At 36.8% G+C, this 24,370-nt stretch overlaps 2 protein-coding genes across 3 annotated transcripts in view; both read right to left on the reverse strand.

The window, feature by feature from the left end:
* The window catches only part of ap1m3 (adaptor related protein complex 1 subunit mu 3), a 31,789-nt gene extending 22,373 nt beyond the window's left edge, over positions 1-9,416 (reverse strand). For both annotated transcript variants that reach the window (XM_024279363.2, XM_024279362.2), the window contains exon 1: positions 8,216-9,416. In XM_024279363.2, the coding sequence (XP_024135131.1) occupies positions 8,216-8,257 (42 nt within the window). In that variant the 5' untranslated portion in view covers positions 8,258-9,416. The remainder of the gene's footprint in view (positions 1-8,215) is intronic.
* A 1,321-nt stretch (positions 9,417-10,737) lies between these two features.
* Positions 10,738-18,915, reverse strand: lg4h1orf210 (linkage group 4 C1orf210 homolog). The gene is made up of 4 exons (XM_024278228.2): positions 18,758-18,915; positions 12,699-13,121; positions 12,413-12,607; positions 10,738-12,095 (listed from the first exon to the last, which is right to left on the reverse strand). The coding sequence occupies exons 2-4, from the start codon at positions 12,748-12,750 to the stop codon at positions 11,893-11,895; spliced, it is 450 nt and encodes a 149-aa protein (XP_024133996.1). The 5' UTR covers positions 12,751-13,121; positions 18,758-18,915; the 3' UTR covers positions 10,738-11,892.
* Between the last annotated feature and the right edge of the window lie 5,455 nt (positions 18,916-24,370).

The following is a 24,370-nucleotide window of genomic DNA, read 5'->3' on the forward strand; positions in this document are numbered from 1 at the left end:
TACTATGAGAAAATGCTACAAGAACATGTTAAAAACACTAAAAATATGATTTTCATTGGAGTGGGTCTTAAGTTTCCAGTTTGTAACGTGTTACTGTCATTGGATGCAGGACACAGAAAGTGGTAATGTTTGAGAATAGTGGCTAAAACAGACCGTCTCGCAATGCTGGAAGCTCTTCTGTGAAGCGATGAGAAGTCAATTTAGAGGAATTCCTCTTTTGTGATTATTAATCAAGGTACGAGTCTCTTCCCTTTTTTTCTGTGCAACACTTCCCCTTACGAAGAACGTATTTTTTCCGCTGATTAATCGGCAAAGCTGTTGTTGGACTGTTAATTGATGATTTAGCATACGTGTTTTCATGCAGTGAGTCGAAGTTTGCTGAGGAAAGGGAAAATAAAAGGGTTTACAACAGCAGCTCAGGATATGATCCAGGAACGCCTGAGTTCTGATTTAACATTTCTGTTCTGAAGAGACTTCACAGGTCTGGAGCCACACTCAAACCGCCCTCTATAATGCACATTCAAACAATGAAAGTATGTAAACATGTGTAAATGCGCAGTTTGTGCTTCTGTGTTCAAAATGCCTGCATTCACACATAGCTACAGACATTTTTTTAATTACACTTTCCGACTCTACGCAAAAAACATGCACGCACTGAATACACGTTAAAAGTTAAAAATGGTCAAACTTTGACCAATCAGGGACCTGGATTTGGTACATTGTAACATTTAAAAACAGAGGAGGAGGAGAAATTAATAAATTGTGGTTTGATATGACATCAAGTCTTCATATTTTAGAATGGAGCAAAATCCTGGAGTGAGAAAAATAGGCCCTCCTTCCTTGTCCAGTGTGAACACCATGGGCTAAAGTGCATTCAAGAACCCCTGTTTAGCGTTTTTTTGAACACACGTCACAATGACAAAAAGACGCAACTCACATTTGACTCAGTATTGATCCAATACTTGAGGGTATTGTGTTGTGTAGAAATATGGCAAATGCTGCATAACGCAGAGAAAAGAGCACACAACACTTAAATACACACACGCACACAACAGGATGAGTCAGCAGTTTTGCTCGACTCCAGAAAGAGATGAACGCTTCAGGGATCTACGTGACACACTTCTCACACACCATGCCTCCCTTCCTGCGTTTTAATTGATAAATCTGTTGTGTAGAAGAGGAGATGGGACGGAGAGGGGTGACACGGGGGCAGATGCAACAAAGGTGGGAGGAAATGGGAAATGAAAAAAAAAAAGAACATTCCAGCCAGGTAAAGCAATCTAGGCAGATAAGGGATGAGGACAGGCCACTGCTCAGGTTCACTGAGGAGAGATGAAACCGCACTTCGAAGAGTTCAGGGGTCACCGGATGGAGAGGATTAGATGGAAGAAGATATTTGGAAAAAAAAAGATGCAATATTGAAGGACTCAGGGAAACAAAAACACTTCAGAGATTTGGTCTGGACTGTAACATTGATGGAAAAATAAGGAAAGTTTAAAACAGCCGGAACAGCTGCAGTTTAGTATTTTCATCTTAAACAGCTATAAAATTTATTTATAACTCATTAAAATCATGATTATATTAATAATATTTGGAAATGACCTCAAAGAGGATAAACTTTCACCATGATAGAATACTCAATTATTCCCTGAAATGACCCATTTGCTGCAATGTGTCGTCAGACAGCTTCACTTTCTCGTTTACTGCTTCTAATTCTCTGAAATAACAATGAATGGATGAGCGCAGCTCTGTCTTTGCCTAGCAGCAGCATGTTTTGACATTTATTTCCGTTAGCCCGTTCAGTTGTGAAAACATCAGCCTGTGGAGAGGAGTCGGCAGAGACGGGACACATCAAACAGGACACCTCGTGCAAATAGTTAGCATATTCCAACCAAGCCCCAAAGCAGAAATAATCCAGGGCTCATTAAATCAATGTGCTGCACCATTTTACTGCATATAGATAAGGTGTGCCAGTGTATTTTTTTTATTTAAACGCAGTTTGCAGGACTGCAATGAAGCAAATCTTTACTATTTTTTTTGCTTAACGACCTTCATGAAAAAAAATAGAGAAAAACATAAAATTGAGAGGCAATGGAAATGATTATTTTTATGAAACAACAGATGACATCAATAAAAAAGGAGATTAAAAATGTGTCTAATCATTATCAGAAAAAGGCATGTTAGCATTGTGCCACTAAGGATGTCTTCTCATCCGTTCTAAAATGTTCTGTAAATGTCACCAATTGCACAAACACTTGGATTTCTTTTTTTAAGCACAATCTTAAAAATGAACGTGTCATTTAAATGATGATGACTTCAGAGTTAGTCAGGCAGAATTAGCCCGCAATGAGAACAGGAAGTTCAATAAAGAGAACCAGAACCAAGAGAACCTTTTAGAAAGCAGTTTAAAAAGAAACTGGAAAACAAACATATTTATAAAAATAAGAGCATAAAAAAGTAGACCTTTGTTAATAATCCAAATTTATTTTATTTGCTTTGCTAAGTGGACCTCTCAGTTGTAGGGGTGTGCCAAAATATCGATACTGCGATATATTGCAACATTTAGTCCCACGATTAATTCTCAATGGGTTCTTAACAAGCATCTATCTTTTATTTTGTTTGAAGAGGCTGTAACATATTATTTTCGTCATCCTTTGGTGAGACATATCTTTGGAGGTAGATAGGGGGCGTACTCTCTGCAAGACTGGCTGTTGCATGCACCGATATGCCTGGCAGCTATTTGAACTATTTAAGTTTTGTTCTGTTGTTTACAACAATTTTTCACAAAGTAGTGGACCTGCTGTTCATGTTTACCATTATTAACACTGAATTTTACAGATAATTCAAATTCAATTGGTGTCGATGCTTGTCAAAGACAGTATTACCATTGGAACGTGTAACTGATTTTAGTAATGTTGCACAAAAGTATCTTTTATTTGTTACAAAAAAAGAAAACTTGTTTATTATGATTGTGTTCAAGCTAAAAAATAAACGGGTATATATATTCCCCCCAAAATGTGTGCTTTTAGATATTATTATGATTTTTAGAGAAGATTTTTACCAATTATCGCAGCATAGCAATATCAAAGATATTGAGAGCCATGTAGCGTAAGGTACCCACTGATTCCTAGCCCTACTCACTTGTGACTTTTAAAAGGTAAATGATAAGAAATTTCTCCATCAACTGCTGGACTTTAAGGCAAAAAGAACCAAAATGAATAAATACATAAAATTCAAATATTTGTTAGTATTCTCCATCGACTCTTTAGAACAATGGCCATTCAAATCCAATGAAGTCCCTCCCAGATCAATCTGACTGTGGTCTGCACTGTGTTGGAGCTGCTAGGATGAACTGGAGCTTCCTTTAGATAATGCTGCATTGAAAAATGGATAAAGAGGCCACAGAGCTGGACGGTCAATTGCAACCATTTAGCATTGGTCACAACCGCTGATTTTCTGCTCAGTTTGAGATTGGGAAAAGTCTGTCAAGAACTGACAGTCATAGCGACAGCCCTGTGTGCTCGCGTTTTTTGAATTTATTATTTAGTTTTTCTGATAAACCTAAACCCCATGTTACCTGCATCAAGATCATAACTTTTCCTGATTTTTAGTAAAAATTCTGTGAATTTGGCAACTTTTTCACTTATGGGTAAGAGATCTCAAGAGACTCCAAGTGTGTGTTATAAAATTAATCAAGGCCTTAAAGTTGCTCTTTGTTAGGATGGTACCATGCAAAAATAGAACTTCATCTACTTGCTGCAAGCCTAAGCAAGAGGTGGCGCCATCATATTCACATGAATGATAATACAATTACCTAAATCATGCAGTTTTCTCCCAATAATTAGCTATATCAATGCCATAAACCTCAACATAAACAAGTCTGGATAGCTGGTTCTGAGTTTAACAGATGAAAATATTTAGAATTTTAAGCAAACTTCTAATTTTAAGCAAGAATCTGTTGTTTTTTTCAAGTGGGAGCTTGTCCAAACAAATAAAACTGCATATCCTTCATCAGCACAGCAGACAGGAAGTCTGACAGGACAGATGTTGGGTTTCTGTGGTAGCTTCCAAAAGTGATCCGGGAGCTTTCAACTGGTAGAAGTCGGAGAACAGTGGATTTAAATAAACCAGAAGATTGGGACAAATTCAGTGCACTTACGGAAAGTTCTCAAAGAAATGACTCCTTTACCTTTTAAATGTGTCTGCACTTAATGATCTGTGGCCTCATGATCTTAGTGTTAAATCTGGCAATTTCAGTGAATGCTTTTGGTCCAAGTCACTCAAACGTTTTGGAGTCACTGGTGTTTCACTTCCACTGAATTAGTCGTAAAGTCTTAGTTATGCTGACATGATCATCTCACCATCGGCAGAACACGTTTAATCGACCACTTCCAACGAAAAGTCTACGCAAATACACATTTAGGGCTTCTCAGTTCAAAACTCTCGCATTCATGCATCGCTACGGAAGTTTCGACGACCGTTTTAGGGTTCTTTGTACAAAATGCGTGGCTATTGAACATGGATTGAAAGCAAAACCACATGGTTGAACTTTTACCAATCAAGGACTCAGATTTGGTAGAGACATATGGATGTCTTCTGTTTTAATTCATGGTAGTGCCAACCTTCTGGAGATTATTTAATGATTGTGGTTTGTTCCCAGCCAGAAATATATGACAACAAGTCTTTTTGGCATCAGTACAGAGCTGTGAAAGAAAATGCCTAGAGTGAGATTCACAAAATTTGCACCCACTTTGAGATTTTCCAACAAAGGCTTTCCAATGGTAGGAACTGTAGAAGCACTAGTACTGGGTAGTGACACTTCAGTAAGAACACCATATGCTAAACGTGCGTTCAAAATCCCCTTTTAGTGTGTTCCTGAACACACGTCACGCCCGGTGTGAACATTATACGCCTGATAGTTGCTAAATTCCAAGTTGAGTTTGCTCACTTCTAAGAAACCCTATCAGGAGGCGTCGGGAACAAACGACAGCATGTTGGTTTCAATGGGCTGACATTTCAAGGGGGTGCGACCGGTCCCAGCAGCCATGGCATACGGTCCAATAGCCAGAAGGGTTGATGGGAAGAGGCAGAGCCGGCAGTGGGAGGATGAAGGGCCCGGGTGGAAAGTGGCTCCTGCGGTAGCTTTGTGTTTTTAAGAACCTCTCTGAATACCAAAGTAGGACGTCTGTTTGTAGCTTGCTTTAATGCCTTCAAGACTGAATAATGATTCTTATCCATGTCACTTCCGATATTTTTCACTCAACTTTCTACTCTATTTTCAATCTTTTTTAAGTTTAGCACAGTTTTCTCTTTCCAGCAGCATTAGATGGGACCTCATCTGGTCAGGGCAGAGGCAGGAGAAGGGTAGGATTTGAAGATGAAGCGCTGCTGAATTGCCCCAGGGCCGAGATAAATAGATAACAACAGTGAGAAAGAGAAACCCTTTAATCTGTGCAATCAGACATCCAGGCTGTGAGGGACAGATCCTTCTTCCCGATGGGTTTTGTTGTCGAGCAGACAAGGCTTCTTCAGCAATTCTCTTGCCCTCCTAAAGACTCCGGAATGTTTCATCTTTAATCAAACTGACGGTCCTTTTTCTTTTATCAGTAACTCTGGCAGAATTATTCAAACAAAAATATACACATCAATTTAGTTTCTTCTAATTTTGTCAGACTAAACCAATTCAACTGACGATTTTTGTTTAGTATGGATGACATAAAACCAAGATCATTGACATCTGATGGTATTTTCTTTACAATACCACATCAGATATCTCAAAGCAAGCACCCCAGAGCTGATCCAACTTAAATGGCCGGCTTCAAATGCCATTTCTTCAGCTTGAGGAGACAGCAAAACCTGATTGGATGTGCATCCACCTGCAGAGGGCAGGAGAGAAAGGAACAAGACGAAATGTCAGTGTGGTGGACCGTCAGTAATGTTGGCTCAGTACCACAGGAAAAAAAATAAGGAAAAACACTACAGAAAAGGGGCACAGATATATATCTATTTGAATTAAACTGGGATTGGATAATATCAGATAAGGGAGAGAGTAGTGTTTTGTGCTACCCGCATGTTTACATTAAAAGTGAGGTCATTTGGACCACACTGAACTTTTTTTTTTTAACCTCTGTGGTGTCCGTGGCAGACACAAAATCCTGTCCACCTTTGTCATGGAAGTGATCACACATCAATATATGGGAGGGGTCATCTGGACCCCATAAGGTTGCAGAAGGGTTAAAGTACCTTCACACCGCCCTTGGCAATATGCGTTCCAGTCATCGGTTTCAATGAAAAGGCTCAGTTAATATCTGTATTTGCGCATTTCGCCTTTCCGCGAACAAAACTCTCGCAACCGCACGTCGCTACACAAGTTTCTAAGACCGTTTTTGGTACAAACAAAACACGTAGTCAATGAACACACATTTCAAATTAAACCAGGTCAAACTTTTACAAGATTCCCAGATTTGGTAGTGATATATGGACGTTATCCCTTGTAATTCAAGGAAGTGCCAACCATATGATAGTTGATCAAATATAGGAGAAATTAATAATTGCAGTTTACCAAATAGAATTTTATGACACTAAGGCCACATCCGAGTTCTATCCATACAGCTTCTAGCTACTCCTTCAATTACAGGGCATTTGTTGGGGTAAAGATGTCCAAATTGTTTAACGCGTAGGGACTTTTGACTGTGTATCCCTCCGCCGAAAGTATGTATTTTTTCACATGGGTGTGCTCTGAAGCACAGAAGCTTACATTTACACGTAAGGAGGTACTTTTTGTTTTAGCATGACTTTTTAAAATTCTAAAACCAATGTTGTTATTTTCCGAGCACTGGTAGCTACACGCTAACGTGGATGACCGGAAAATAATGAGGACGTCATCAAGGGGTAGTGTCGTCCAACTTCGAAGAGACTATTTTTTCATTACCCCCCTCTTGGAGGGCTAAATGTAGGGGTAGGGAGAAGCCATAGGGGCAGGGGAAGAATTGAGATTTGGCCTAAGTCTTTCATATATTGGAATAAAACTGTGAAAGATAAAACCTGGAGCAAGATTTGCACCACTTCCACATTTCGCACCAAGCTTATCCCAATTATAGGTGGTGAACATGTGCTATTAAACAGTAAAAATAAAGAAAAGGAAGATGAGGAAGTCCCTCCTTTCTTTTTCAGTGTGAATACCATGGGTTAAATACGCATTTAAGAAGCTAGTTTGTTCTTAAATCTATGTTTCATGCCTGTTGTGTCCATAGATTTAAACTTCATTCCATCAAACTGTAATCAAGCTATGGGATTATAAGAATACAGAACATAACAAACTACACTTTAAAAATATAACAAAGCTGAGTTGTGTAACAGTTCTTTAACAGTCCTGGTACATCATTTGTCTATCTTGAGAGAGGATCCCTCCTTCATCCCCGACGGTTCTTCTTTTTCCTAGAAACAGTCTGGTATTTTTTTAGGAGTTTTTCCTTACCGAGAAGGTGGCTCTAAGGCAGGGATAACCAGTTTAGCTTAGTCTGTTTAGTTTAGAGTATCAACCAGCTATTGTTTATATTTCATGACCAGGTGTTGTGATATCGGGCTATAAAAATACAATTGAATTAATAGGGAAATAACCAAAGTTCTTTAGAAAACAATAAGTCTCACCTTAAATTGAACAAACAAGCAAATAAATAAAAAAAACTATAATAAATAAATGTAGTTACCACAATACTGTAATTGTCCTTGTAGAACTTTCTAGTCATTTGGACCCACACAAATAAAGATTCAATACAGTGTGTGACTAAACAATGACTGTATAACTGTTATTGACATCATTATGTATATTCTATCAATCATATACGGGGCTCTATAGCCTCTACGGGACAGCTTGTTTAGGCCAAACAAAGTGATGCATTTTACTTGGAAACGGGACACATCGCGTTCAATAAGAGCTGCATGGCCGCACAAGAACAGGCGCTCTGTGTGTGAAGTACTGCCTCATATTTGAAACGAGTTTGACAAGTTCAGCTGGTCTTCCTGTCCACCTCAGAGGAACAACCTCACTCAAGTTAGTCAGGTTTTTATTTAATAATAATACGCCTCTGACTTACAAAGTTTCACTGACGAAGTATAAGACGTTGTATCTGAAGCTTACTATTTCCTCTACAGTCCTCCCTGCAGCAGGTGCCTCGTTGGCAACTTCCCCTCCACTAAGTCGTCTCAAACTTACCTTTCCCTTAAGGTCCAGTATGAATATCGCCGACGCTGACATCTTTGCGGGACCAAAATCTTCAACTATAAGAAGTGGGTGAAATGGAATCCTGTTCTACTGTAAGATTTGGGTCACCAAACCAGGCTAAAACTCGCTCCCATCATCCTCCTCTCCTCCGCTCTCGCTGCTCGCTGCGTTTCGCTCGAACTCACAGCTTTTCCGGAGAGGATCGTCAAACTCACCATAATGACGAACGTTGCACTTCCGGTTTACACCTGCTTTAACTTTTCAATCATTCTTTTTAGTTTTTTTTTTCTATACGGTTGTTTATTCTTCACATAATACTAAAGTAGTTTCAGATTTTTTTTTACTTAAAAAATATTTTTTGTTTGTTTTTATTGTCAGCATATTTCCATTTAAAATAAACATTTTGGTTTCTGTTTCATAACCTCCTACCAAACCAGAGATGAAAATGTCAAAGAAATAATCTACATTTTTTATTTAAGGGAGTAACAGTTAACTCATTAATTCATTGCGTACTGAAACGTCACTTGATAATATTAGTTTATGCCAATTACTGCAACCCAATCCAGCACTTTAAAGACTTTTAAGAACATCTTTGCTATTATTTTTATTGTATTTATTTTAAGGTTTTCAAAAATTGTAGAACAATAAACAAATAAACACTTCAAAAGAGTTGCCTTCTTATTTCAAATTAATGACTAAATACAATTTCATTTTTTTCAAAAGAGAATATTTAAAACTGAAATATATTATACCATGCACCATGATGGAAGTTTTTTTTCTTTTTTTTTTTTTTTTTATGTATTCATTTTTTAACCAATTTAACCTAAAGTGTGATGCAGGGTTTCTAAATATGTCATCTGTAGAAAAATAAATAAAGAAGAAACAAAAATCAAAACTCAGATATAAGTGGGGAGTTTCATTCACTCACAAATATTTTTTCAGCTTTTTGTAGAAAATAAGTAAATTTAAAAAAAAATAAAAATAAATGAATAACATTTTTACTTTCAGTTGACATGGTAATAAATATAAATTAAATATGTTGACATTTTTTTCTACATGTCATTAAAATGTTGCTGTTGTTAAAGACTCTAAATAGATTGATGCTCAATATTTTTGAGGGAACATAAGATTTTTTTTTTTTAATTGTAACCTTTTTAACAGGTTTTAAGCTGTAGATCAGATAGGGGGGTGCAAAAAAACAAACAAACAAACAAACAAACAAAAAACACAGTTCTGTTTCAGAGCCCTTTAATTTTGCAGTATTTTGCCTCTGGAGGATCCGGTCCATCATATTCTTCTTACAAAGTTTTGATACATTTTCTAAGTAGTTAATGGCAAACAGTCTCTTTTTTAGAAAATCAAACCCCCTTTAAAACCATCTTGAACATTTTCTTAATGCGTGTCTCAAAAATACTTTTTTTCGTATATACTTTTGACATGTTTCTGCTTTTTTTTAAATGTCCTAAAGCATTTGAAGAATGGGTTTCTTAAATGTACACAAATATCTTCCATATAATAAAAAGTACCTTTATTTTATTTTGATTGATTTTATTTATTTTAGTGCTGCAGTTTTTTTCCCCCATCTCTTATATTGACGTTCACCGGGTTGAAAACGAAAAGAAGCTTTTATTTTGAAGTCCGTGTTGACAGTGTTCCTGTTTTACCGTGAGCTTCACCCTTCGTGTTTCCTGGTGAAGTCTCGCCTGACAGCTCCACGCAGACCTGTCAGACCGCTCTCATCAGCCGCCTGGTCTGATTTACAGGATCTCCGAGGCTCCAGGCTTTTCCCCGAGACGCCTCGTCAAACTTATTTACTGTAGTTTAATTCAAAGTTTCAATGACTCGGTGTTTGTTAGGATTCCTGGTGGTGTTCATTCAATAAAGCAAACAGAAACTAGAAGCATACTTTTCAGTATCAACTATACAATTTTGTTTCTGTTCAAAGTACTTAACATTAACATCAGAATTACATATGGACTCAATCTATTTATTCATATGTATACATGCTTATCTGTTAATTAAAAAATGTTTTTTTATGGAGGGATATTTGTGCCATTATTCCGAGAGCAACACTCACTGATTTGCGTGTAAAACTTAAAAAAAGTTTTGTGCTCAGAAAACTATTTTGCCCTTTAACATAAATTTGCACTTGCAACTCAAAAAATATGTAAAATATGTGCAACTAAAACATTTTTACTCTTGAAACTTGCAAATACGTGCTTTAAACAGAGTTGAGCACAGTGTTGCAAATGTGCCACAAAAACCAGCCAATCACAGACATGGACATGAAGATTGATGTCATCATTTTGTTTGCATGTATTTTTGTGTTTCAAGTGAATTTTTTTGCACATTTTTTTACGTTCAAAACAATGAGTGTTGCGCTTGGAATAATGGCACAAATATCACTCCGTACTTTTTGAAGTCAATTTTTTAAAAAATAAATACAGTTTTCTGAAATTTACCTTGAGCTGCTTGTTCCAGGTATGTGGGGGTTTTAAGAATAATAATAAACATTTTTGAAGTTTTTTTTATTTTTTATTTGACAATAAAACAACATTAGAAATCATGCAGCATTCCAGGTCACCAAGAGTTACAAAATATTAGAAAAGAAAAAAAATAGCAAACAGGAAAAACAATCATTCAATGTTATTTTAAGTGCCTGACATTTATATGTACACTGTAAAAAAAACCTAGAACATGCAAACATGGCCTATTTTTCCCTAATTAACCGTCTGATATCTAAATGTTCTATAGCTACTGCTACTGTTTAAATTGTGAGATGCTGAACCATCTATAAAAATATTTCTATTTGCTCTATTACATTAGGCTAAATCATTCTGTTTTAAGATTAGTCATTCATGATACATCTGAGCAAGTTCTTATTTTGATATTATTAAAAAGATACTAAAAGTTTTCCTGTTAGCTTAGTAAATCTGTGTTTTCCTTTTATGAACAAGATACTTGCCAAAACGGAATTTCTCTTTTAAACACGGTAATAAGTCCAAACAGTGTCATTTATTTTATTTTTTTTTAGAGTTAATATATGACTTGACATGCTCAATGTCAAAGTCATCACAAAAGTACAATTCAGACATTTTGGCTGCAGAAACATGCACAATCCATTGTAAATAGACTCACGAAACGAATGGTCATAGTGAAGCATGGTGGTGGAAATATTATGGTTTGATGTTTAATGCATGCATGGTTTCAAAATGTGTTAAAAGGAAAGAAATGCTTAGGTTGAACTGAAGCAAATAAAAGCACCAGATTTCAGTCAGTTGGGTCAGAAATACAGATAATTTAAAAATAAATAGAGGTAAAAACTAAATAAAATCCCATAGATTAAAAACTTTAACCAGATTTTGTGTTGAAGTGAACGAATTATTTTTGAAATGTATGGACCTAACTACCTGGTAAAAAAAAAAGAGAGAGATTTTTCCAAGCTTGCTCAAAACAAAATTAAAATCAAGTCCACCTTAAACCCCCCACACACAGATTAACAGCATTATTTAATAATATTTTAATCAAACCATATTTAGCTTCTGTACTTCAGATGTTTTACTTCGATTAAAGACACATAGAAGAACAAGTGGAAGTCAGGTCTCCTCCTGGTTTCCGGCTCAACCAGAACTTTTCAATCAGAGGTTCTGAGTTCTTCAACACTTTGACTAAGCAATGGAGAACTCTATCTCGTCCATGTCATCCTCTGTGTCTGTGTCCAGGCTCTCTGCTGCTCTCTCAGCTCTGGCCCTCTCATTGGTGGGAATGTAGTTGTCTTCAATGAAGCCATCATCATCCTCCTCAGCTATGGGCGGGACACAGTTACGGTCCATTCCATAGCGTCCTCGCATGTCAAAGCCAGCCTCAAAATCTGAAATGGAAAGACAAAACAACCAGTTTATGCTAAGTTTGGCTTTTATTTTGATCTTTTATTTTTTAGGGACAAACGACTCCTAATAATGAAATCATAAGAACCAGGAATCTTAATAGTTCCTACTTCTTTTTGGACCAACCTTTACAACATAACCAGAAAGATTTCTTATGTCATAAAACACTTTCATCATAAAACAAAGCAAAGAAATCTTTCAAAATAAAAGCTGTTAAGTCAAATTATTTTTAGCTAACATACATTATTCAGTGTAACTCAATTATTCTAAAATGGTTTAAAACTGAATCTTTAAGACAAACCTGATGGCTCAGCTTGGCTGCTAACGTCTGCGTCTCTTAGCCGCTTGTGCCTGTAGCTGGCCAGGTACTGCCGAACCACCTGACACTTGGCCAGAATTGCGATAATAATGGAGATTGAGATGGCTGTGACCACAACCGCCACCAAGAACTCCCAGTTGTGACTGCTGGATTTCCCCGTCGGGTCGAGTGTAGTCACTGCCAGAGAGAATACGCAAACATTTACAAAACATGATGTTTGTGGAGTTTGTGCTGATTTTTGAGGCGGTGTGATAATGGTAAAAATTACCATTTAGAAGCGTAGTTGTTGGTGGAGCCGTTGCATTTCTTTGTAAAGCCATCTGGCTTTGTTCTTTTAGGTGAGAAAGATGAGGCCCGTCTATTGCTTCAAGATTTTCATAAATTCCTGAATTGTGAGACTATCTGCCGAATGTGTCTCACTTCCTATAAGATCCGTGGCAGCTTTGGATTGATGGATTTCATTTTTCTCACCATCTGGTTTGTGTTGTGGTTAATGGGCAGAGCTGAAATGAGATGTGAAGGAGAGATGCTGCAGGGCAGGCATTTCCCCGGATGAGGGGAGTCTCTGTCTGAGGCTTGCTGTTCCGGAAAGCTCCACTAGATGGCAGAATTGAGTGGCAGGATCCTTCTTGTGAGGATTGTTAAACCCGAAATACTGCCCACAGTCCTGCTGTCACAATCCAATGAGGCTCTGCAGGAAATGAAAAAATAAATCAAAGGAATTTTTATATTTTGCACAAAAAAAAAAAAAAAAATCATAAAAAAACCCCACAAAACTACTTCAGATATGTAGATTCACTATAAATACATGGTGCTGTTTAACCCAATTAGCTTTGTTTCTGGGATCTCTTTGCATATTTCATAATTGTGCAGCACAGAATCAACATTAACAATCAAATGACCTGAATTTTTCACTTTATCTTCTAAGAATAGGGAGTTTGTTGCCACAAAAAGAGGAATGCCACAAGGATCCCTTCAACCAGACGTCATTACCGAGTACAAGCTGTCAGAAATCATCTGTCACACCAAATGTTTTGCAAAAAAACAAGTTCCCCTAGACAATAGTATTAGAAAAAGAAAAAATATAAACTTGTTTTTAAGAACTTCTTTGCTTTGCTCCTTCAAAGTAGAGCCAAAATCTGAAAAAGTTGGGGTGTTTGTTTCAATTTAAATCCAAACTAAGCTAATAGACTTTAAAATCTCACAAGACAATATTTACACACTGTTTAATCTGCTCAATTCTAATCTGATGCCAGTTCTGAAAGTAGCTCGGCATGTTTACCAGAACATAAAATCTCTTTTTTTTTCTAAAACAGCTTAACTCATTGATACTTGAATTTATTTTCAGCTTTAAAAAAGGGTCTCTTGTGTTTTTGCTGTCAAAAAGTTGCAACATAAGGTCATTTTATTAGGTGAAGTGGATGGAAATGCATATTTTGAGCTTCTCTTGGGTTGCTCCGCACCAACGTTCCCCCCACACCACAGAGGCAAATTTCTATTGAATTATTGCCGCTCTGCAGAAACTATGTTCTAAGCGACACAGGTTTTTAGATTTTGGCTAAAAATGGCATTATCAGTATTAAAAGACCACTAGGTGGATTTTTTAGCCAGAAACTACAGCAATTATGTTTCTCTGAAGAGATAGCAGACTTTTCTTGGATGAGAACTTTGAAAATGATATTAAAAATGTGAACTCAGAAACATCCACATGATTCTTGGGACTCTGAGAACCAAATTTGAGACTCACGTTCTAGTCAAACTGCAGTTTTGACCATTTTGCTTCATTATTTTGACCATTGATTTTAGTTAAAGAAGATTTGTAAAATTACAATTGAATGAAACTTGCCGGCGTTGCCAGGAAATCCTGTGAAGTGTCTTTGCACAAAGTAGGAAATATAACCTAGAATAAAACGTATGCTTTGATAATGATCAAAGAAACTCATTATATTTTCACAGTAAACAGTGTGATTTTTTTCTATTTAAAAAGTAGTTGTAATATATTCCATTAGAATCTATAGTAATGTGAGGTCAGATATCAACATTTATAGAACAGAACTTTGTCAAAAGCATTCTGTTTTGCATGGTTGTGATAACTTTTGCATATAAGACCTGACATCATGTCAATGATGTTCTTCATGCAAATATAAACATGTACCTCACAATGGCTCGTGCTTGCGTGACAGACGACCTTTATGTACACATATTTGCAAAATTGTAAGACGTTTGCATGCACGAGTCACAGGAGAGCTCTCAGTTTGGTGTCCAGTAAACATGAAAGACACAGTGTTCAAAACAGGTTTCATACACCAGGGACCCGTTTCAAGAAGGGGGATTTGTTGAAACTCTGAGTTTGTGAACTCCAAATTCAGGAAAACTCTGAGTTTCATGTTTCAGAAAAGGAGACAACTTAAACCCGTGAAAGTGGGTGAAAACGGAAATCTTTTTTTTTGCAGGACAAACTGGTGCATGTCAAAGAACTTTTGGCATAGCTCTTTACATGCATGTTTTTTTTTTTACTTTACCTTTCATTGCAGCAGTTGTCTTTTCTAAATTAGATTTGGTTAGCAAATGAAATAATCAGAACCAGGTGGCAAAAGGAAGCGGCTTAAAAATGTAATTGTCTTGCAGCATGTTCACAGGAATCAAGACCACTTTTTTTCCCCTAAAGGTGAAGTAAACTGGATAAAAAAAACCTTCCACTAACACTCACACATCTGGATTGCGTCTTTTGTAGCGTAATTGGCAGTTATTCTGGTATCAAATGACAGAAAAAACGAGGGAACCTTTTCTTCAGCTCCAGCTCTGATCAGTGGTGACCTACACATAGGCACTTTAAGGCCAAACTCTCTCAGGGGTTTACTGAGAGATGGAGGGATTGGGAGCTCCCACAATGACATTTTTTATGAGGCTTCTTTCAAAAAGAAATCCTGCAAACGGAATAAGACAGAGCCAGATGACTTTTTGCCAAGGTTACAAACAGACCTCCACTAGGTTGAATAAGAATACACCTATGAGAGTACTTTAAAGGAAAATATATTCATATTTTAACCTTCAATAACTACATTGTGTCATACACTATACCTCTTTTTTTCTTTTAAAGTGTCAATTATTGTGTTTGATATATATTCTTCACCGTTATAATTTAAATTTCTACACCAATCATCTTTTGATATAATGAAAAAGAGTTCTCAGTGGTCTATTACTTATGCTTATTGTGTTTTTTTAGCCTAAATAAAATAAATCTGGGTCGTTTTCTAGGACAAAGTTCATCAGAAATTTGTCTGAGTTGTCTGCAGGACTGTTGCCACGGAGTAGGCCTGCCTTTATGCCCCTGGTTTACACTCTTTCCCCTTGCTTACGATCCCATCGTAACTCTACAGGTTCAACATATTTTTTTTAAAAACAGATGCCAGCTCAGATGAGGAAATTGAATAAGTTATTAGACATATTTGTTTCCAAGAATATGCAGGGAGCAGGAAGCTTGTAGTCCGCCAACTGTAGCACCTAAATCCCTGTCACAAGCTTTTTCCTATGGGATTTTACAGATAATTTGAATGAATAAATACTCAGAAATAGATTTTTTAATCTTAATTTTCTTTATGTATGTCCTCCGTTATGAGAAAAATGCTACAAAACATGTTAAAAACACACTATAGAGCTACATTGTAGTGGCTCTTTAATGGTAACTAACCCTAAATCTATCCATGAAGTGATTGTTTACAAGGCTTTGTATAATCTCTATGCCTAACTTTCATTCCTGAGGAGGTTTTTCACAGTAAGAGATGTCTTGCCGCGGAGCCCAACCATTAAGCTCCTTCCGCTTCACCTTCTCGAGCTTTTTTCCTACGGAGCTGTTAGCGGTAAACACAGCAACCGGGCAGCCTTTATCTCTTCCTGCTCCATCCTCACATAGACAAATGCACAACAAAACACACACAATCAAAGCAGCAGAGGGAGCTAGGCGAGACAGAAATATGTGCCTCAGAAGCCTGAAGGCGGTTTGTGTTAGTCATTTCTTTTGTTTCATTGCTCCCAATTATGAGTTGAGTGTCAGTTTATAGACACTAATGATGGCCTGAGGGGGAGAAATGTTGCCTCTGTCATCAAACTGAATTAAACATCAGAAATGCATTCTGTTCATGGGGTGTGATCAGACTCCTTTAAAAGTAAAAGTAACCTTTAGAAGTTTTACTGTTTCAGGGAAGATAATGGAGCATTGAATAAAAGGACTTAATGATCCTTTAGGTTATTTTTCTGCTTGTTCCTGTTAGGATCACTGATTTTCACAACTCATTCTCTGAACCTCTTTTAGTTGACCTCCACTCCAGCAAATCCTATAAACATTTACACTTAAAAACTCTCCGGTAAACAAAGTAAAAAGGTGTTCCATATGTATTTATTTTTTTGCTAAACTAAAGTTTATGGCTTGTTTAGTTTCATGTTAAGTTTTAACCTTCCAACCATGGAACAAAACACGAAAAATGGGCTTTTCCACAGCATGATTCACCAGGTAAAATATCCACCAAGTGTTAGCAGCAAAGGGTGCGTGTTTGTTTAGTGTGGAAACAATAGATAACCCGTATTTTTGTCCCTGCTTGTCACATTAAGGAGAAATGTACTGGAATTAATTTCATAACAAACACAAGGTGTAAGAAGAAGAAAGAAGTACAGAAAACGAATCTCTAGCCAAATTTGTTTTACAAGTTAGCATTTGCATAGGTGTGTCAAGTTTTAGGTAAAATTAAAACGATAAGTGTTTTCGTATTTTAAAGAGTAAAAAAAGAAATACAGGAAACATCTTTTGCCCAGCTAAATTTGTTGTAAAAGTTAGCATTAGCATAGGTGCACAGTAGTTGAAAAAAGGGGGAAAGTGGCTCAAGCACTCAATTTTTTAAATTTTTGGGGGCGCACAGACCCAGAGAAAGGGTTAGTGTCAGGGTAATCTCTGTGACTAACAACAACATTTAGCTTTGGATGCACTTAAAAAGTGTTCTAAGCAGCAATGTGCATCTTTGTGTGGCCAACATGAATTTTCATCAGCCTTTGTCTTTGGTCACAAGTAAAATTTGTGCGAATAAAATCCACCAAGTAGAAGTGCTTTTGCAAGTGCAGGGTGAGAGAAGGAGGAAAAAAAGGAAGTACAGAAAACATATCTTCAGCCTAGCTAAATTTGTCTGATTAAATGCTAGCATTAGCATAGATGCTTCAGGTTTTATGTATAATTAAAAAGATAAGAGCTTTTGTAAATGCAGAGTGTAAGGAGGAAAAAGGAAATTCATAAAACATATTTTTAGTCTAGCTAAATTTGTCGTAAAAGTTAGCATTTGCGTAGGTGTTTTTAGCTAGTTGAAAAAAGAGGGAAAGGGACATTTAGCTTTGGACGCACTTAAAATACTTGTGGTCTGTGCAGCAACAGGAATTTTCATCAGCTTTTGTATTTGGTTGCAAGTAAATTTGTGCGAATAAAATCAGCCAAATAGACGTGCTTTTGCAAATGCACGGTGTGAGAAGAAGGAAAAAAAAGAAGTACAGAAAACATATCTTTAGCCTAGCTAAATGTCTAGCATTAGCATATGTTTTAGCTACATGTTTGTTTGTTTTTTTGTATGATTATAATAATAAGAGCTTTTAAAGTTTTTTAATGACCTTTCGTGCTGCTGGTCACAATGTTGTATCTGAGTTTAATATTTTATCAGGCATTTCTTTCCTAACTGGCAGGTGTTGAACGCCTAATGATATAAAAGATTTGAGCCAGAAGTAGGATTAGATAAAATGCTTCGACTTTAATTCAGTTCAAATACAAAATAAAATAAAAAAAAATAGTTGTATTTTATTTTTTTTTCATTTACATTTAGTCTATCAGCAGATGCTTGTAACCAGGTGTACAAATCAACACACAAATAGACACAAGTGTTTGCTTGTGTTGTTAGGTTTTGTAAACAGTTTGTGTTTGTTCTTTCAGGTTCTTTTTGCAGGGTAATGCGGAGCACTGAAATGCAAATATACTGCACAGGTGTTTTCCTGTAATAAGGAAGAGTAGCCTTTCTCCCTCAAAGAACAATACTGCAGTGTGACAATGTCTGACGTTTTTAAAAGTTGACTTATTTAAAAATACTCTTATCAGTAAAATTTGTAGATTTAGAAGACGATTAAAGTCTCAAATGAGTGTTTGATCATTTAGTTTAGAGAAACTTTACCCTACATGTACTGAACTGTACTCAGAGATGTTTTGTACACCCGTATTCAGCTGGAAGAATATCACAAATCACAGAGAAAACTGTCAAAACCGTTTCATTTACGGGAACATTGGTTTAGGAAAAGTCTTACCTGTTCTTTGACAAATCCCTTTTATTTAAGACTTTGTTTTCTGTCGATCTGCAAACATTGCATCAGAATTAACATTCTAGTTCTTGCTTTGCCCGTGTCATGGTGAAATGTTGAGCAAAGGTTGGATCGAGTGTTCTCTGTTGCTACTTCCTAGAAGGGCAAGTTAACCATTAACCAAGGTGTGCTCTCCTCCGCCTCCTCTCCGTTTTCCCTGTCCAATGACACAGCAGACCTGTTCAGAGGGAGGGTTGTCACTCAGCTTTAACACACCAGGAAAAGGTGAAAAGTGGCTTATGATGCTTCCTGTGATGACTACCTGTGTGTTACAGCAATAATCAAGTACTGCTATTAAAAACATTCAGTGACAAATTTGTTTTATACCATTTTATACACCACTAAAATGATGTGTGGATTTAACTTCCTCTCACGCCCTTTTTTGTTATTTAATACATAAATCCTTTTGCGCAATGAGACAGGAAGTAGGACAAGATATATTTGAAGTGAAACGGAGTGTTGTTTGTGTAAGAATCCGAGCGGAGAGAGCAACTCTCTGTTGGCTCCGAGAACAATAGGGCCAACTTCCTGGCAGCTCTGCATCTTAACATCATCCTCCCTTACTCTTCCTCCCGTACACTTTATGTTCCAGGATGCTAAAGCTGCATGTCTTGAGGCACAGATGGGTTGGGACAGTAAAATGATAAGTCAGCATCATCTGGAAGGCGCAGGAAGGGTTTTTTCCTGCAGCTGTTTCTCCTCAGCTTTAACTGTGCCATAGGTTTTGCACGCTAAATGACTGATTTAAACACAATTTTAGTTACAGTAACTGTACAGTGTTCAAAGTGGTCGAAAGTAAGGCAAATAGAAGTTATAGAGAGCATTTATTTACAGCCCTGTGTTGTGGTTTAGGAACAACAGAAACAAACTAACTAAAGATTATAATAGAAGAGTTACTTATTGACTTAAAAAGAAATAGCCAGAAAAAAGCTATTTAGACTCATGTCTTTATCTTTGTACATCACCAAGTCAACTTTTTACATGACTGTCAACTGCATTTGAAGACAAATTAGGATTATAGTTAAATGAAAAATCTAGAATATTAAAAAAAAAAAAGTTGGTTAAGGTTTTTGCAAAGTTTTAAAATATTGCAAAGGACTGTCACAAATTGTAGGGATGTATATTCATTTCAGTCATTTTGATTCCAATCATAATTTGTGGATAATGATACGATTCATAGTCAGTATTGGTTCATTTTGTACAAATGATTGCTTGATCATTTCTTGCTGCCATCACGTGTGTACCTGTATCTCAACCAAATGTATTTTCCACAATTGATTATAATCAATTTGAAACTATTTTATAGTCCTTCAAGCATTTTATAATTCCTTCCCTCAAGCAGTCAGCCTACATAACAGCCTTTAACATGAGCCACAGATGGTTAGTATCAAACTCTTAATTACCTCTAAATTTAGTCTAATTTTATTTTGTTAATTTTATACATTACATATAGCACTTTCTATTTATAAACTGTATTTTGCACTATTGCATCCATGCAAACCTGCATATTTGCACACTAAAATCTACCTCTTTTTTCTGTCTCCCTCTCATTTTACAATATTGTTATTGTCCTGTTTCTGTTTTTTCTGAGTTGATCTTGTTACAATGTAAATTGCAATGATAATAAATTATTAGGATTCTGAGAAAAAAATAGGTCGATTTGATATGATTACCAGCTTGCCACAGACAGATCATTGATTCATCGATTAAGTTGATTTAATTTTTTTTATTAATTAATGCTTTTCTCTTTTAAAGAAAGAATCGTTCTGTGTGATCTCCATCACTTTGAATTTCTCAAACCATCAGAAACTTTCTGTCATGCCAGTTTAAACTTTTTTCACCATTATTTTGAACCTGTAGGACAGGGGTCTCAAACTCGCGGCCCGCGGGCCATCTGCGGCCCGCAGGATGATGATTTGCGGCCCCCGTCTTCATATGAAAGATTACTGTTCGTGCGGCCCGCAAGGCTGATATGAATGACACTTGTTATGTGTAGAGCTGAACGAACCAATCACAGTGAGGTGTATGACTCTGGAGGCGGGACATCGGCAGTCTGTCCAGTGCCTCTGTCTATCATTCATTCATTCCTCCAATCAGCTGGGCGGAGGAGGAGCCATGAAGCACAGAACGCGACTCCCGTGATAAATTCGCGTGCCCCGCGCGGGGGATTTGCTGCTTAAAGCTCGTCAAAAAAATGTGTTTCTGTCTCTGCGCTGCGTGTAGGAGGAGCTACCAGCTCTGTCTGTGGATGTCTCTCTAAGAATGAATGAGAGACAGATATGATGTCGAGGAATACGTTTTTTTGACGTGCTGACTGTTCCTAACCAGAACTCCACAAGCTCCGAGCCCCAAACCTGTAGCCCGCCCCACGTGGCGATCCGCTGCACCCGCCTGTCAAACGTGATCCTGAGCTTGGCTTGCACCTGCGTGGGCGCGTCTATGAATTTTAAGGTTCACACACCGGCTGTGTTGGCGCGCATTCCAGTCCATGTAAACGCGAGTAGAAGTCCGATATTCTGCTACACTCGTTTGCATAGAACCCCCATGGAAAGCAGCCCCCCCCCACTCCCCGAATGCGCACTGATGCAGCCGGCGCGCACGCGAGCACCCCACACCTCCAATGAATGGAAGACACATAGATCAGATTTATTTACTGTGAGGAATTCTACAGAAATCCACAAAAAATTAAATCCTTTAAAGATTTTCTCGGTATGGGGGCTCCTCTCTCACTCTGAAGGAGGATCTGTTAATACAGACATTTGAAACTGAATAAAAATAAAGAGTTTTCTCTACTTAGTCAGTCAATATGTGGTTTCTTCAATAAAATGTATCTGGTGTATGGTCATTATTATTATTTTATTTATTTATTACTAATTTATTTGTTTTTTTATTAATCTTTTAATTTATTTATTTATTTTATTAGTTAGTTAGTTAGTCCTTTTTATTTTGAACAACACATTCATAGTACTTGGTAAAAAAAACAAGAAAACAACAACAGAAAATTCTATATAAAATATAAATAAAAACATTACACCTCTATTATGTAGTTCGAAATAGAGTAGGAAGAAGTTTAAAAAACTTTTTCAATCCTACCCCGTAGCAATATATCTTAAGTTTAATCTTCAATATAAACTATTTCAGAAACAGACATACCCTTTTTTATATATACAGTGGTGGACCAAAGTGTTGGTACCCCTCAGTTAAAGAAGGACAAACCCACAATGCTCACTGAAATCACTTAAAACTTACAAAAGTAACAATAAATAAAACATTTTTGAAAATTAAACAATCAAAATCAGCCATCACTTTTGAATTGTTGATCAACATACTTATTTAAAAAAACAAACTAATGAAACAGGCCTGGACAAAAATGATTGTATACCTCAATAAAAGATTGAAAACTATTTGACCAGAGTGACATGATTAACTCAGGTGTGTCCTTTAATTGACATCACAGGTGTTTTATTTATTGTTACTTTTGGAAGTTTTGAGTGATTTCAGTGAGAATTGTGGGTTTGTCCTCATTTAACTGAGGTGTACCAACAATTTTGTCCACGTCTGTATATAAATCAACACACACAAAGATCTATACACGTCGTTCGTTATTTATTCATTATTGTGTGTTAAAAATAAAGATATCTGAGAACATTGGAATGTTTTATCAGCGCTTTTCTTGTGGAAATCCTGATGCGGCCCAGCCTCACTTAGACTCTGCCTCCAGCGGCCCCATGCTGAATTGAGTTTGAGACCCCTGCTGTAGGAGAAGATTTATAACTGGATTTTTTCAGACTCAGTTTTTAGCTTCTATTTTCACCATAAACCGTCATTTTCCATAAAAAAAAAAAAAAATCACAAATAATTACAAATCCCCTTTAATCTAACATATTTTCACACTTCCATTCAAAACAGGAGTGCAATAATTATACTCCTCAGCAATAGGTGCAATAAATAAATTATACTGAAGCTGCTAAACACACAGAAAGTAGTCCTGAAATTCAAGTACACATGATCACACTGCTACATTTTAAAACAAAAATGTTAGATCCTAAAAAAATTGCAAATACTTACAGTATTTTACCCGATCAAACTCACAAGAAGATCTCATTGGACCTTTCAGATAACAGAGATAAGACAATTTAGAGGTTGTGTCAAACGAAATAGAACATATCATATGTTTTGGTGGCAACTTCAGGATATTATGTAATGCATGTCAACATAAACACAGTTAAGGTCATTAGCGGCTTAATTCTGTAGCTTGTTAAATTCAGGCCCTGGGGGCTTTCCCCATATTTGCTGCCTTGGACTGTTTACTCTTTGTCCTAAAAGTAAAGCGCTGAAGGTCTGAGGTCACGACCGCACAGGGAAGATGGGAAAACCTGGCAAGGCCCTTTAAGAACGGGAAATAACAACACGTGGCACGCTGCTCGTAACAATAGCCAGTTGCACTTGGGGAGGAAGAGCGATGTGACAAACAAGACTGTGAGTGGCCATTAGGCATCCAGAGGGGACTGCAGAACATTTTTTTTGCTTCGCACATTATATTCCCTGCCGAGACAGATCACGGCGTAAATTTTACAAGGTGATAGCTTCACATTTTTCACATTCTTCTGAGTTTTCACGTCCATATGTGGTCTCCATGTGGAAACGGGATCAAGTGTGAGGCGCTTTTAAAACATCTGCTTTACATCTGAAGACCTGCGAATGAAAGTGCAGAATATTTATTCAAAATTGGGACTTGAGTTGATCCCTCTGTTACACTGAGCTCAGCATCAGGGGTCTTATATATTGACTCTCCAGGACACATTTTCATATTTTTAAGCTTTTATTGTGCCGTTTTGATGACCTACTTCCATCATGGGCTTTCTTTATGTTTTATTTCACTTATTTACTAGTTTATTAAGAGCGTTCCCAACTTATCAATAGTTGTAATGCTACAAATCATTATTTGTTCTGTAGCTTTTTTCTGGAATTGTGATGCATCTTGTGTAATGCAAAAAAATGAATGGCCTAATTGAGCTATTCAAAACCTCACAGAACATGGAAACTATGACTATTTAACCCTTTAACACATGAACCCCAGTGTTTATGTTCTTTTATTTATTGTAACTTTTCAGTCGTTATCGCGATATCGGTTAAAAAATTTACAGTATGTCATAGATTTTGTGTTTAAGCGTCACTTGCGATGCCTCAGGTATTAAATGGTTAAAAAGTCTTTAATTACGTTTTTGAGTATTTAAAAAACAAGTTTATCCAAATCAGTTTTAATCAGTAAGAGCTTCAAAAAAATGAGATTGAAGGAAAAAAAATAGGACTACATTAAAAACACATTTTATAGTTTTGTACCAAAGATCTGTCTGTGGGAGATTAGTATAAAAGTAACTTATTTTCCTCTTTAAGCTGCTACTGCTGCTTTTCTGCTGTTTTTATGGATGCTGTAAATCCATTAAAGTGAAACAGAGTGCAGAGGCAGGCTATGACACATTATTAAGACAGCTTTTACTACTTTTGCCTGCAGGACAAAAAAAATCTGTATTCAACAAATTATTAAGGGATATGTCC

The sequence above is a fragment of the Oryzias melastigma genome, linkage group LG4 (assembly GCF_002922805.2).
Source record: "Oryzias melastigma strain HK-1 linkage group LG4, ASM292280v2, whole genome shotgun sequence".
Lineage (NCBI taxonomy): Eukaryota > Metazoa > Chordata > Actinopteri > Beloniformes > Adrianichthyidae > Oryzias > Oryzias melastigma.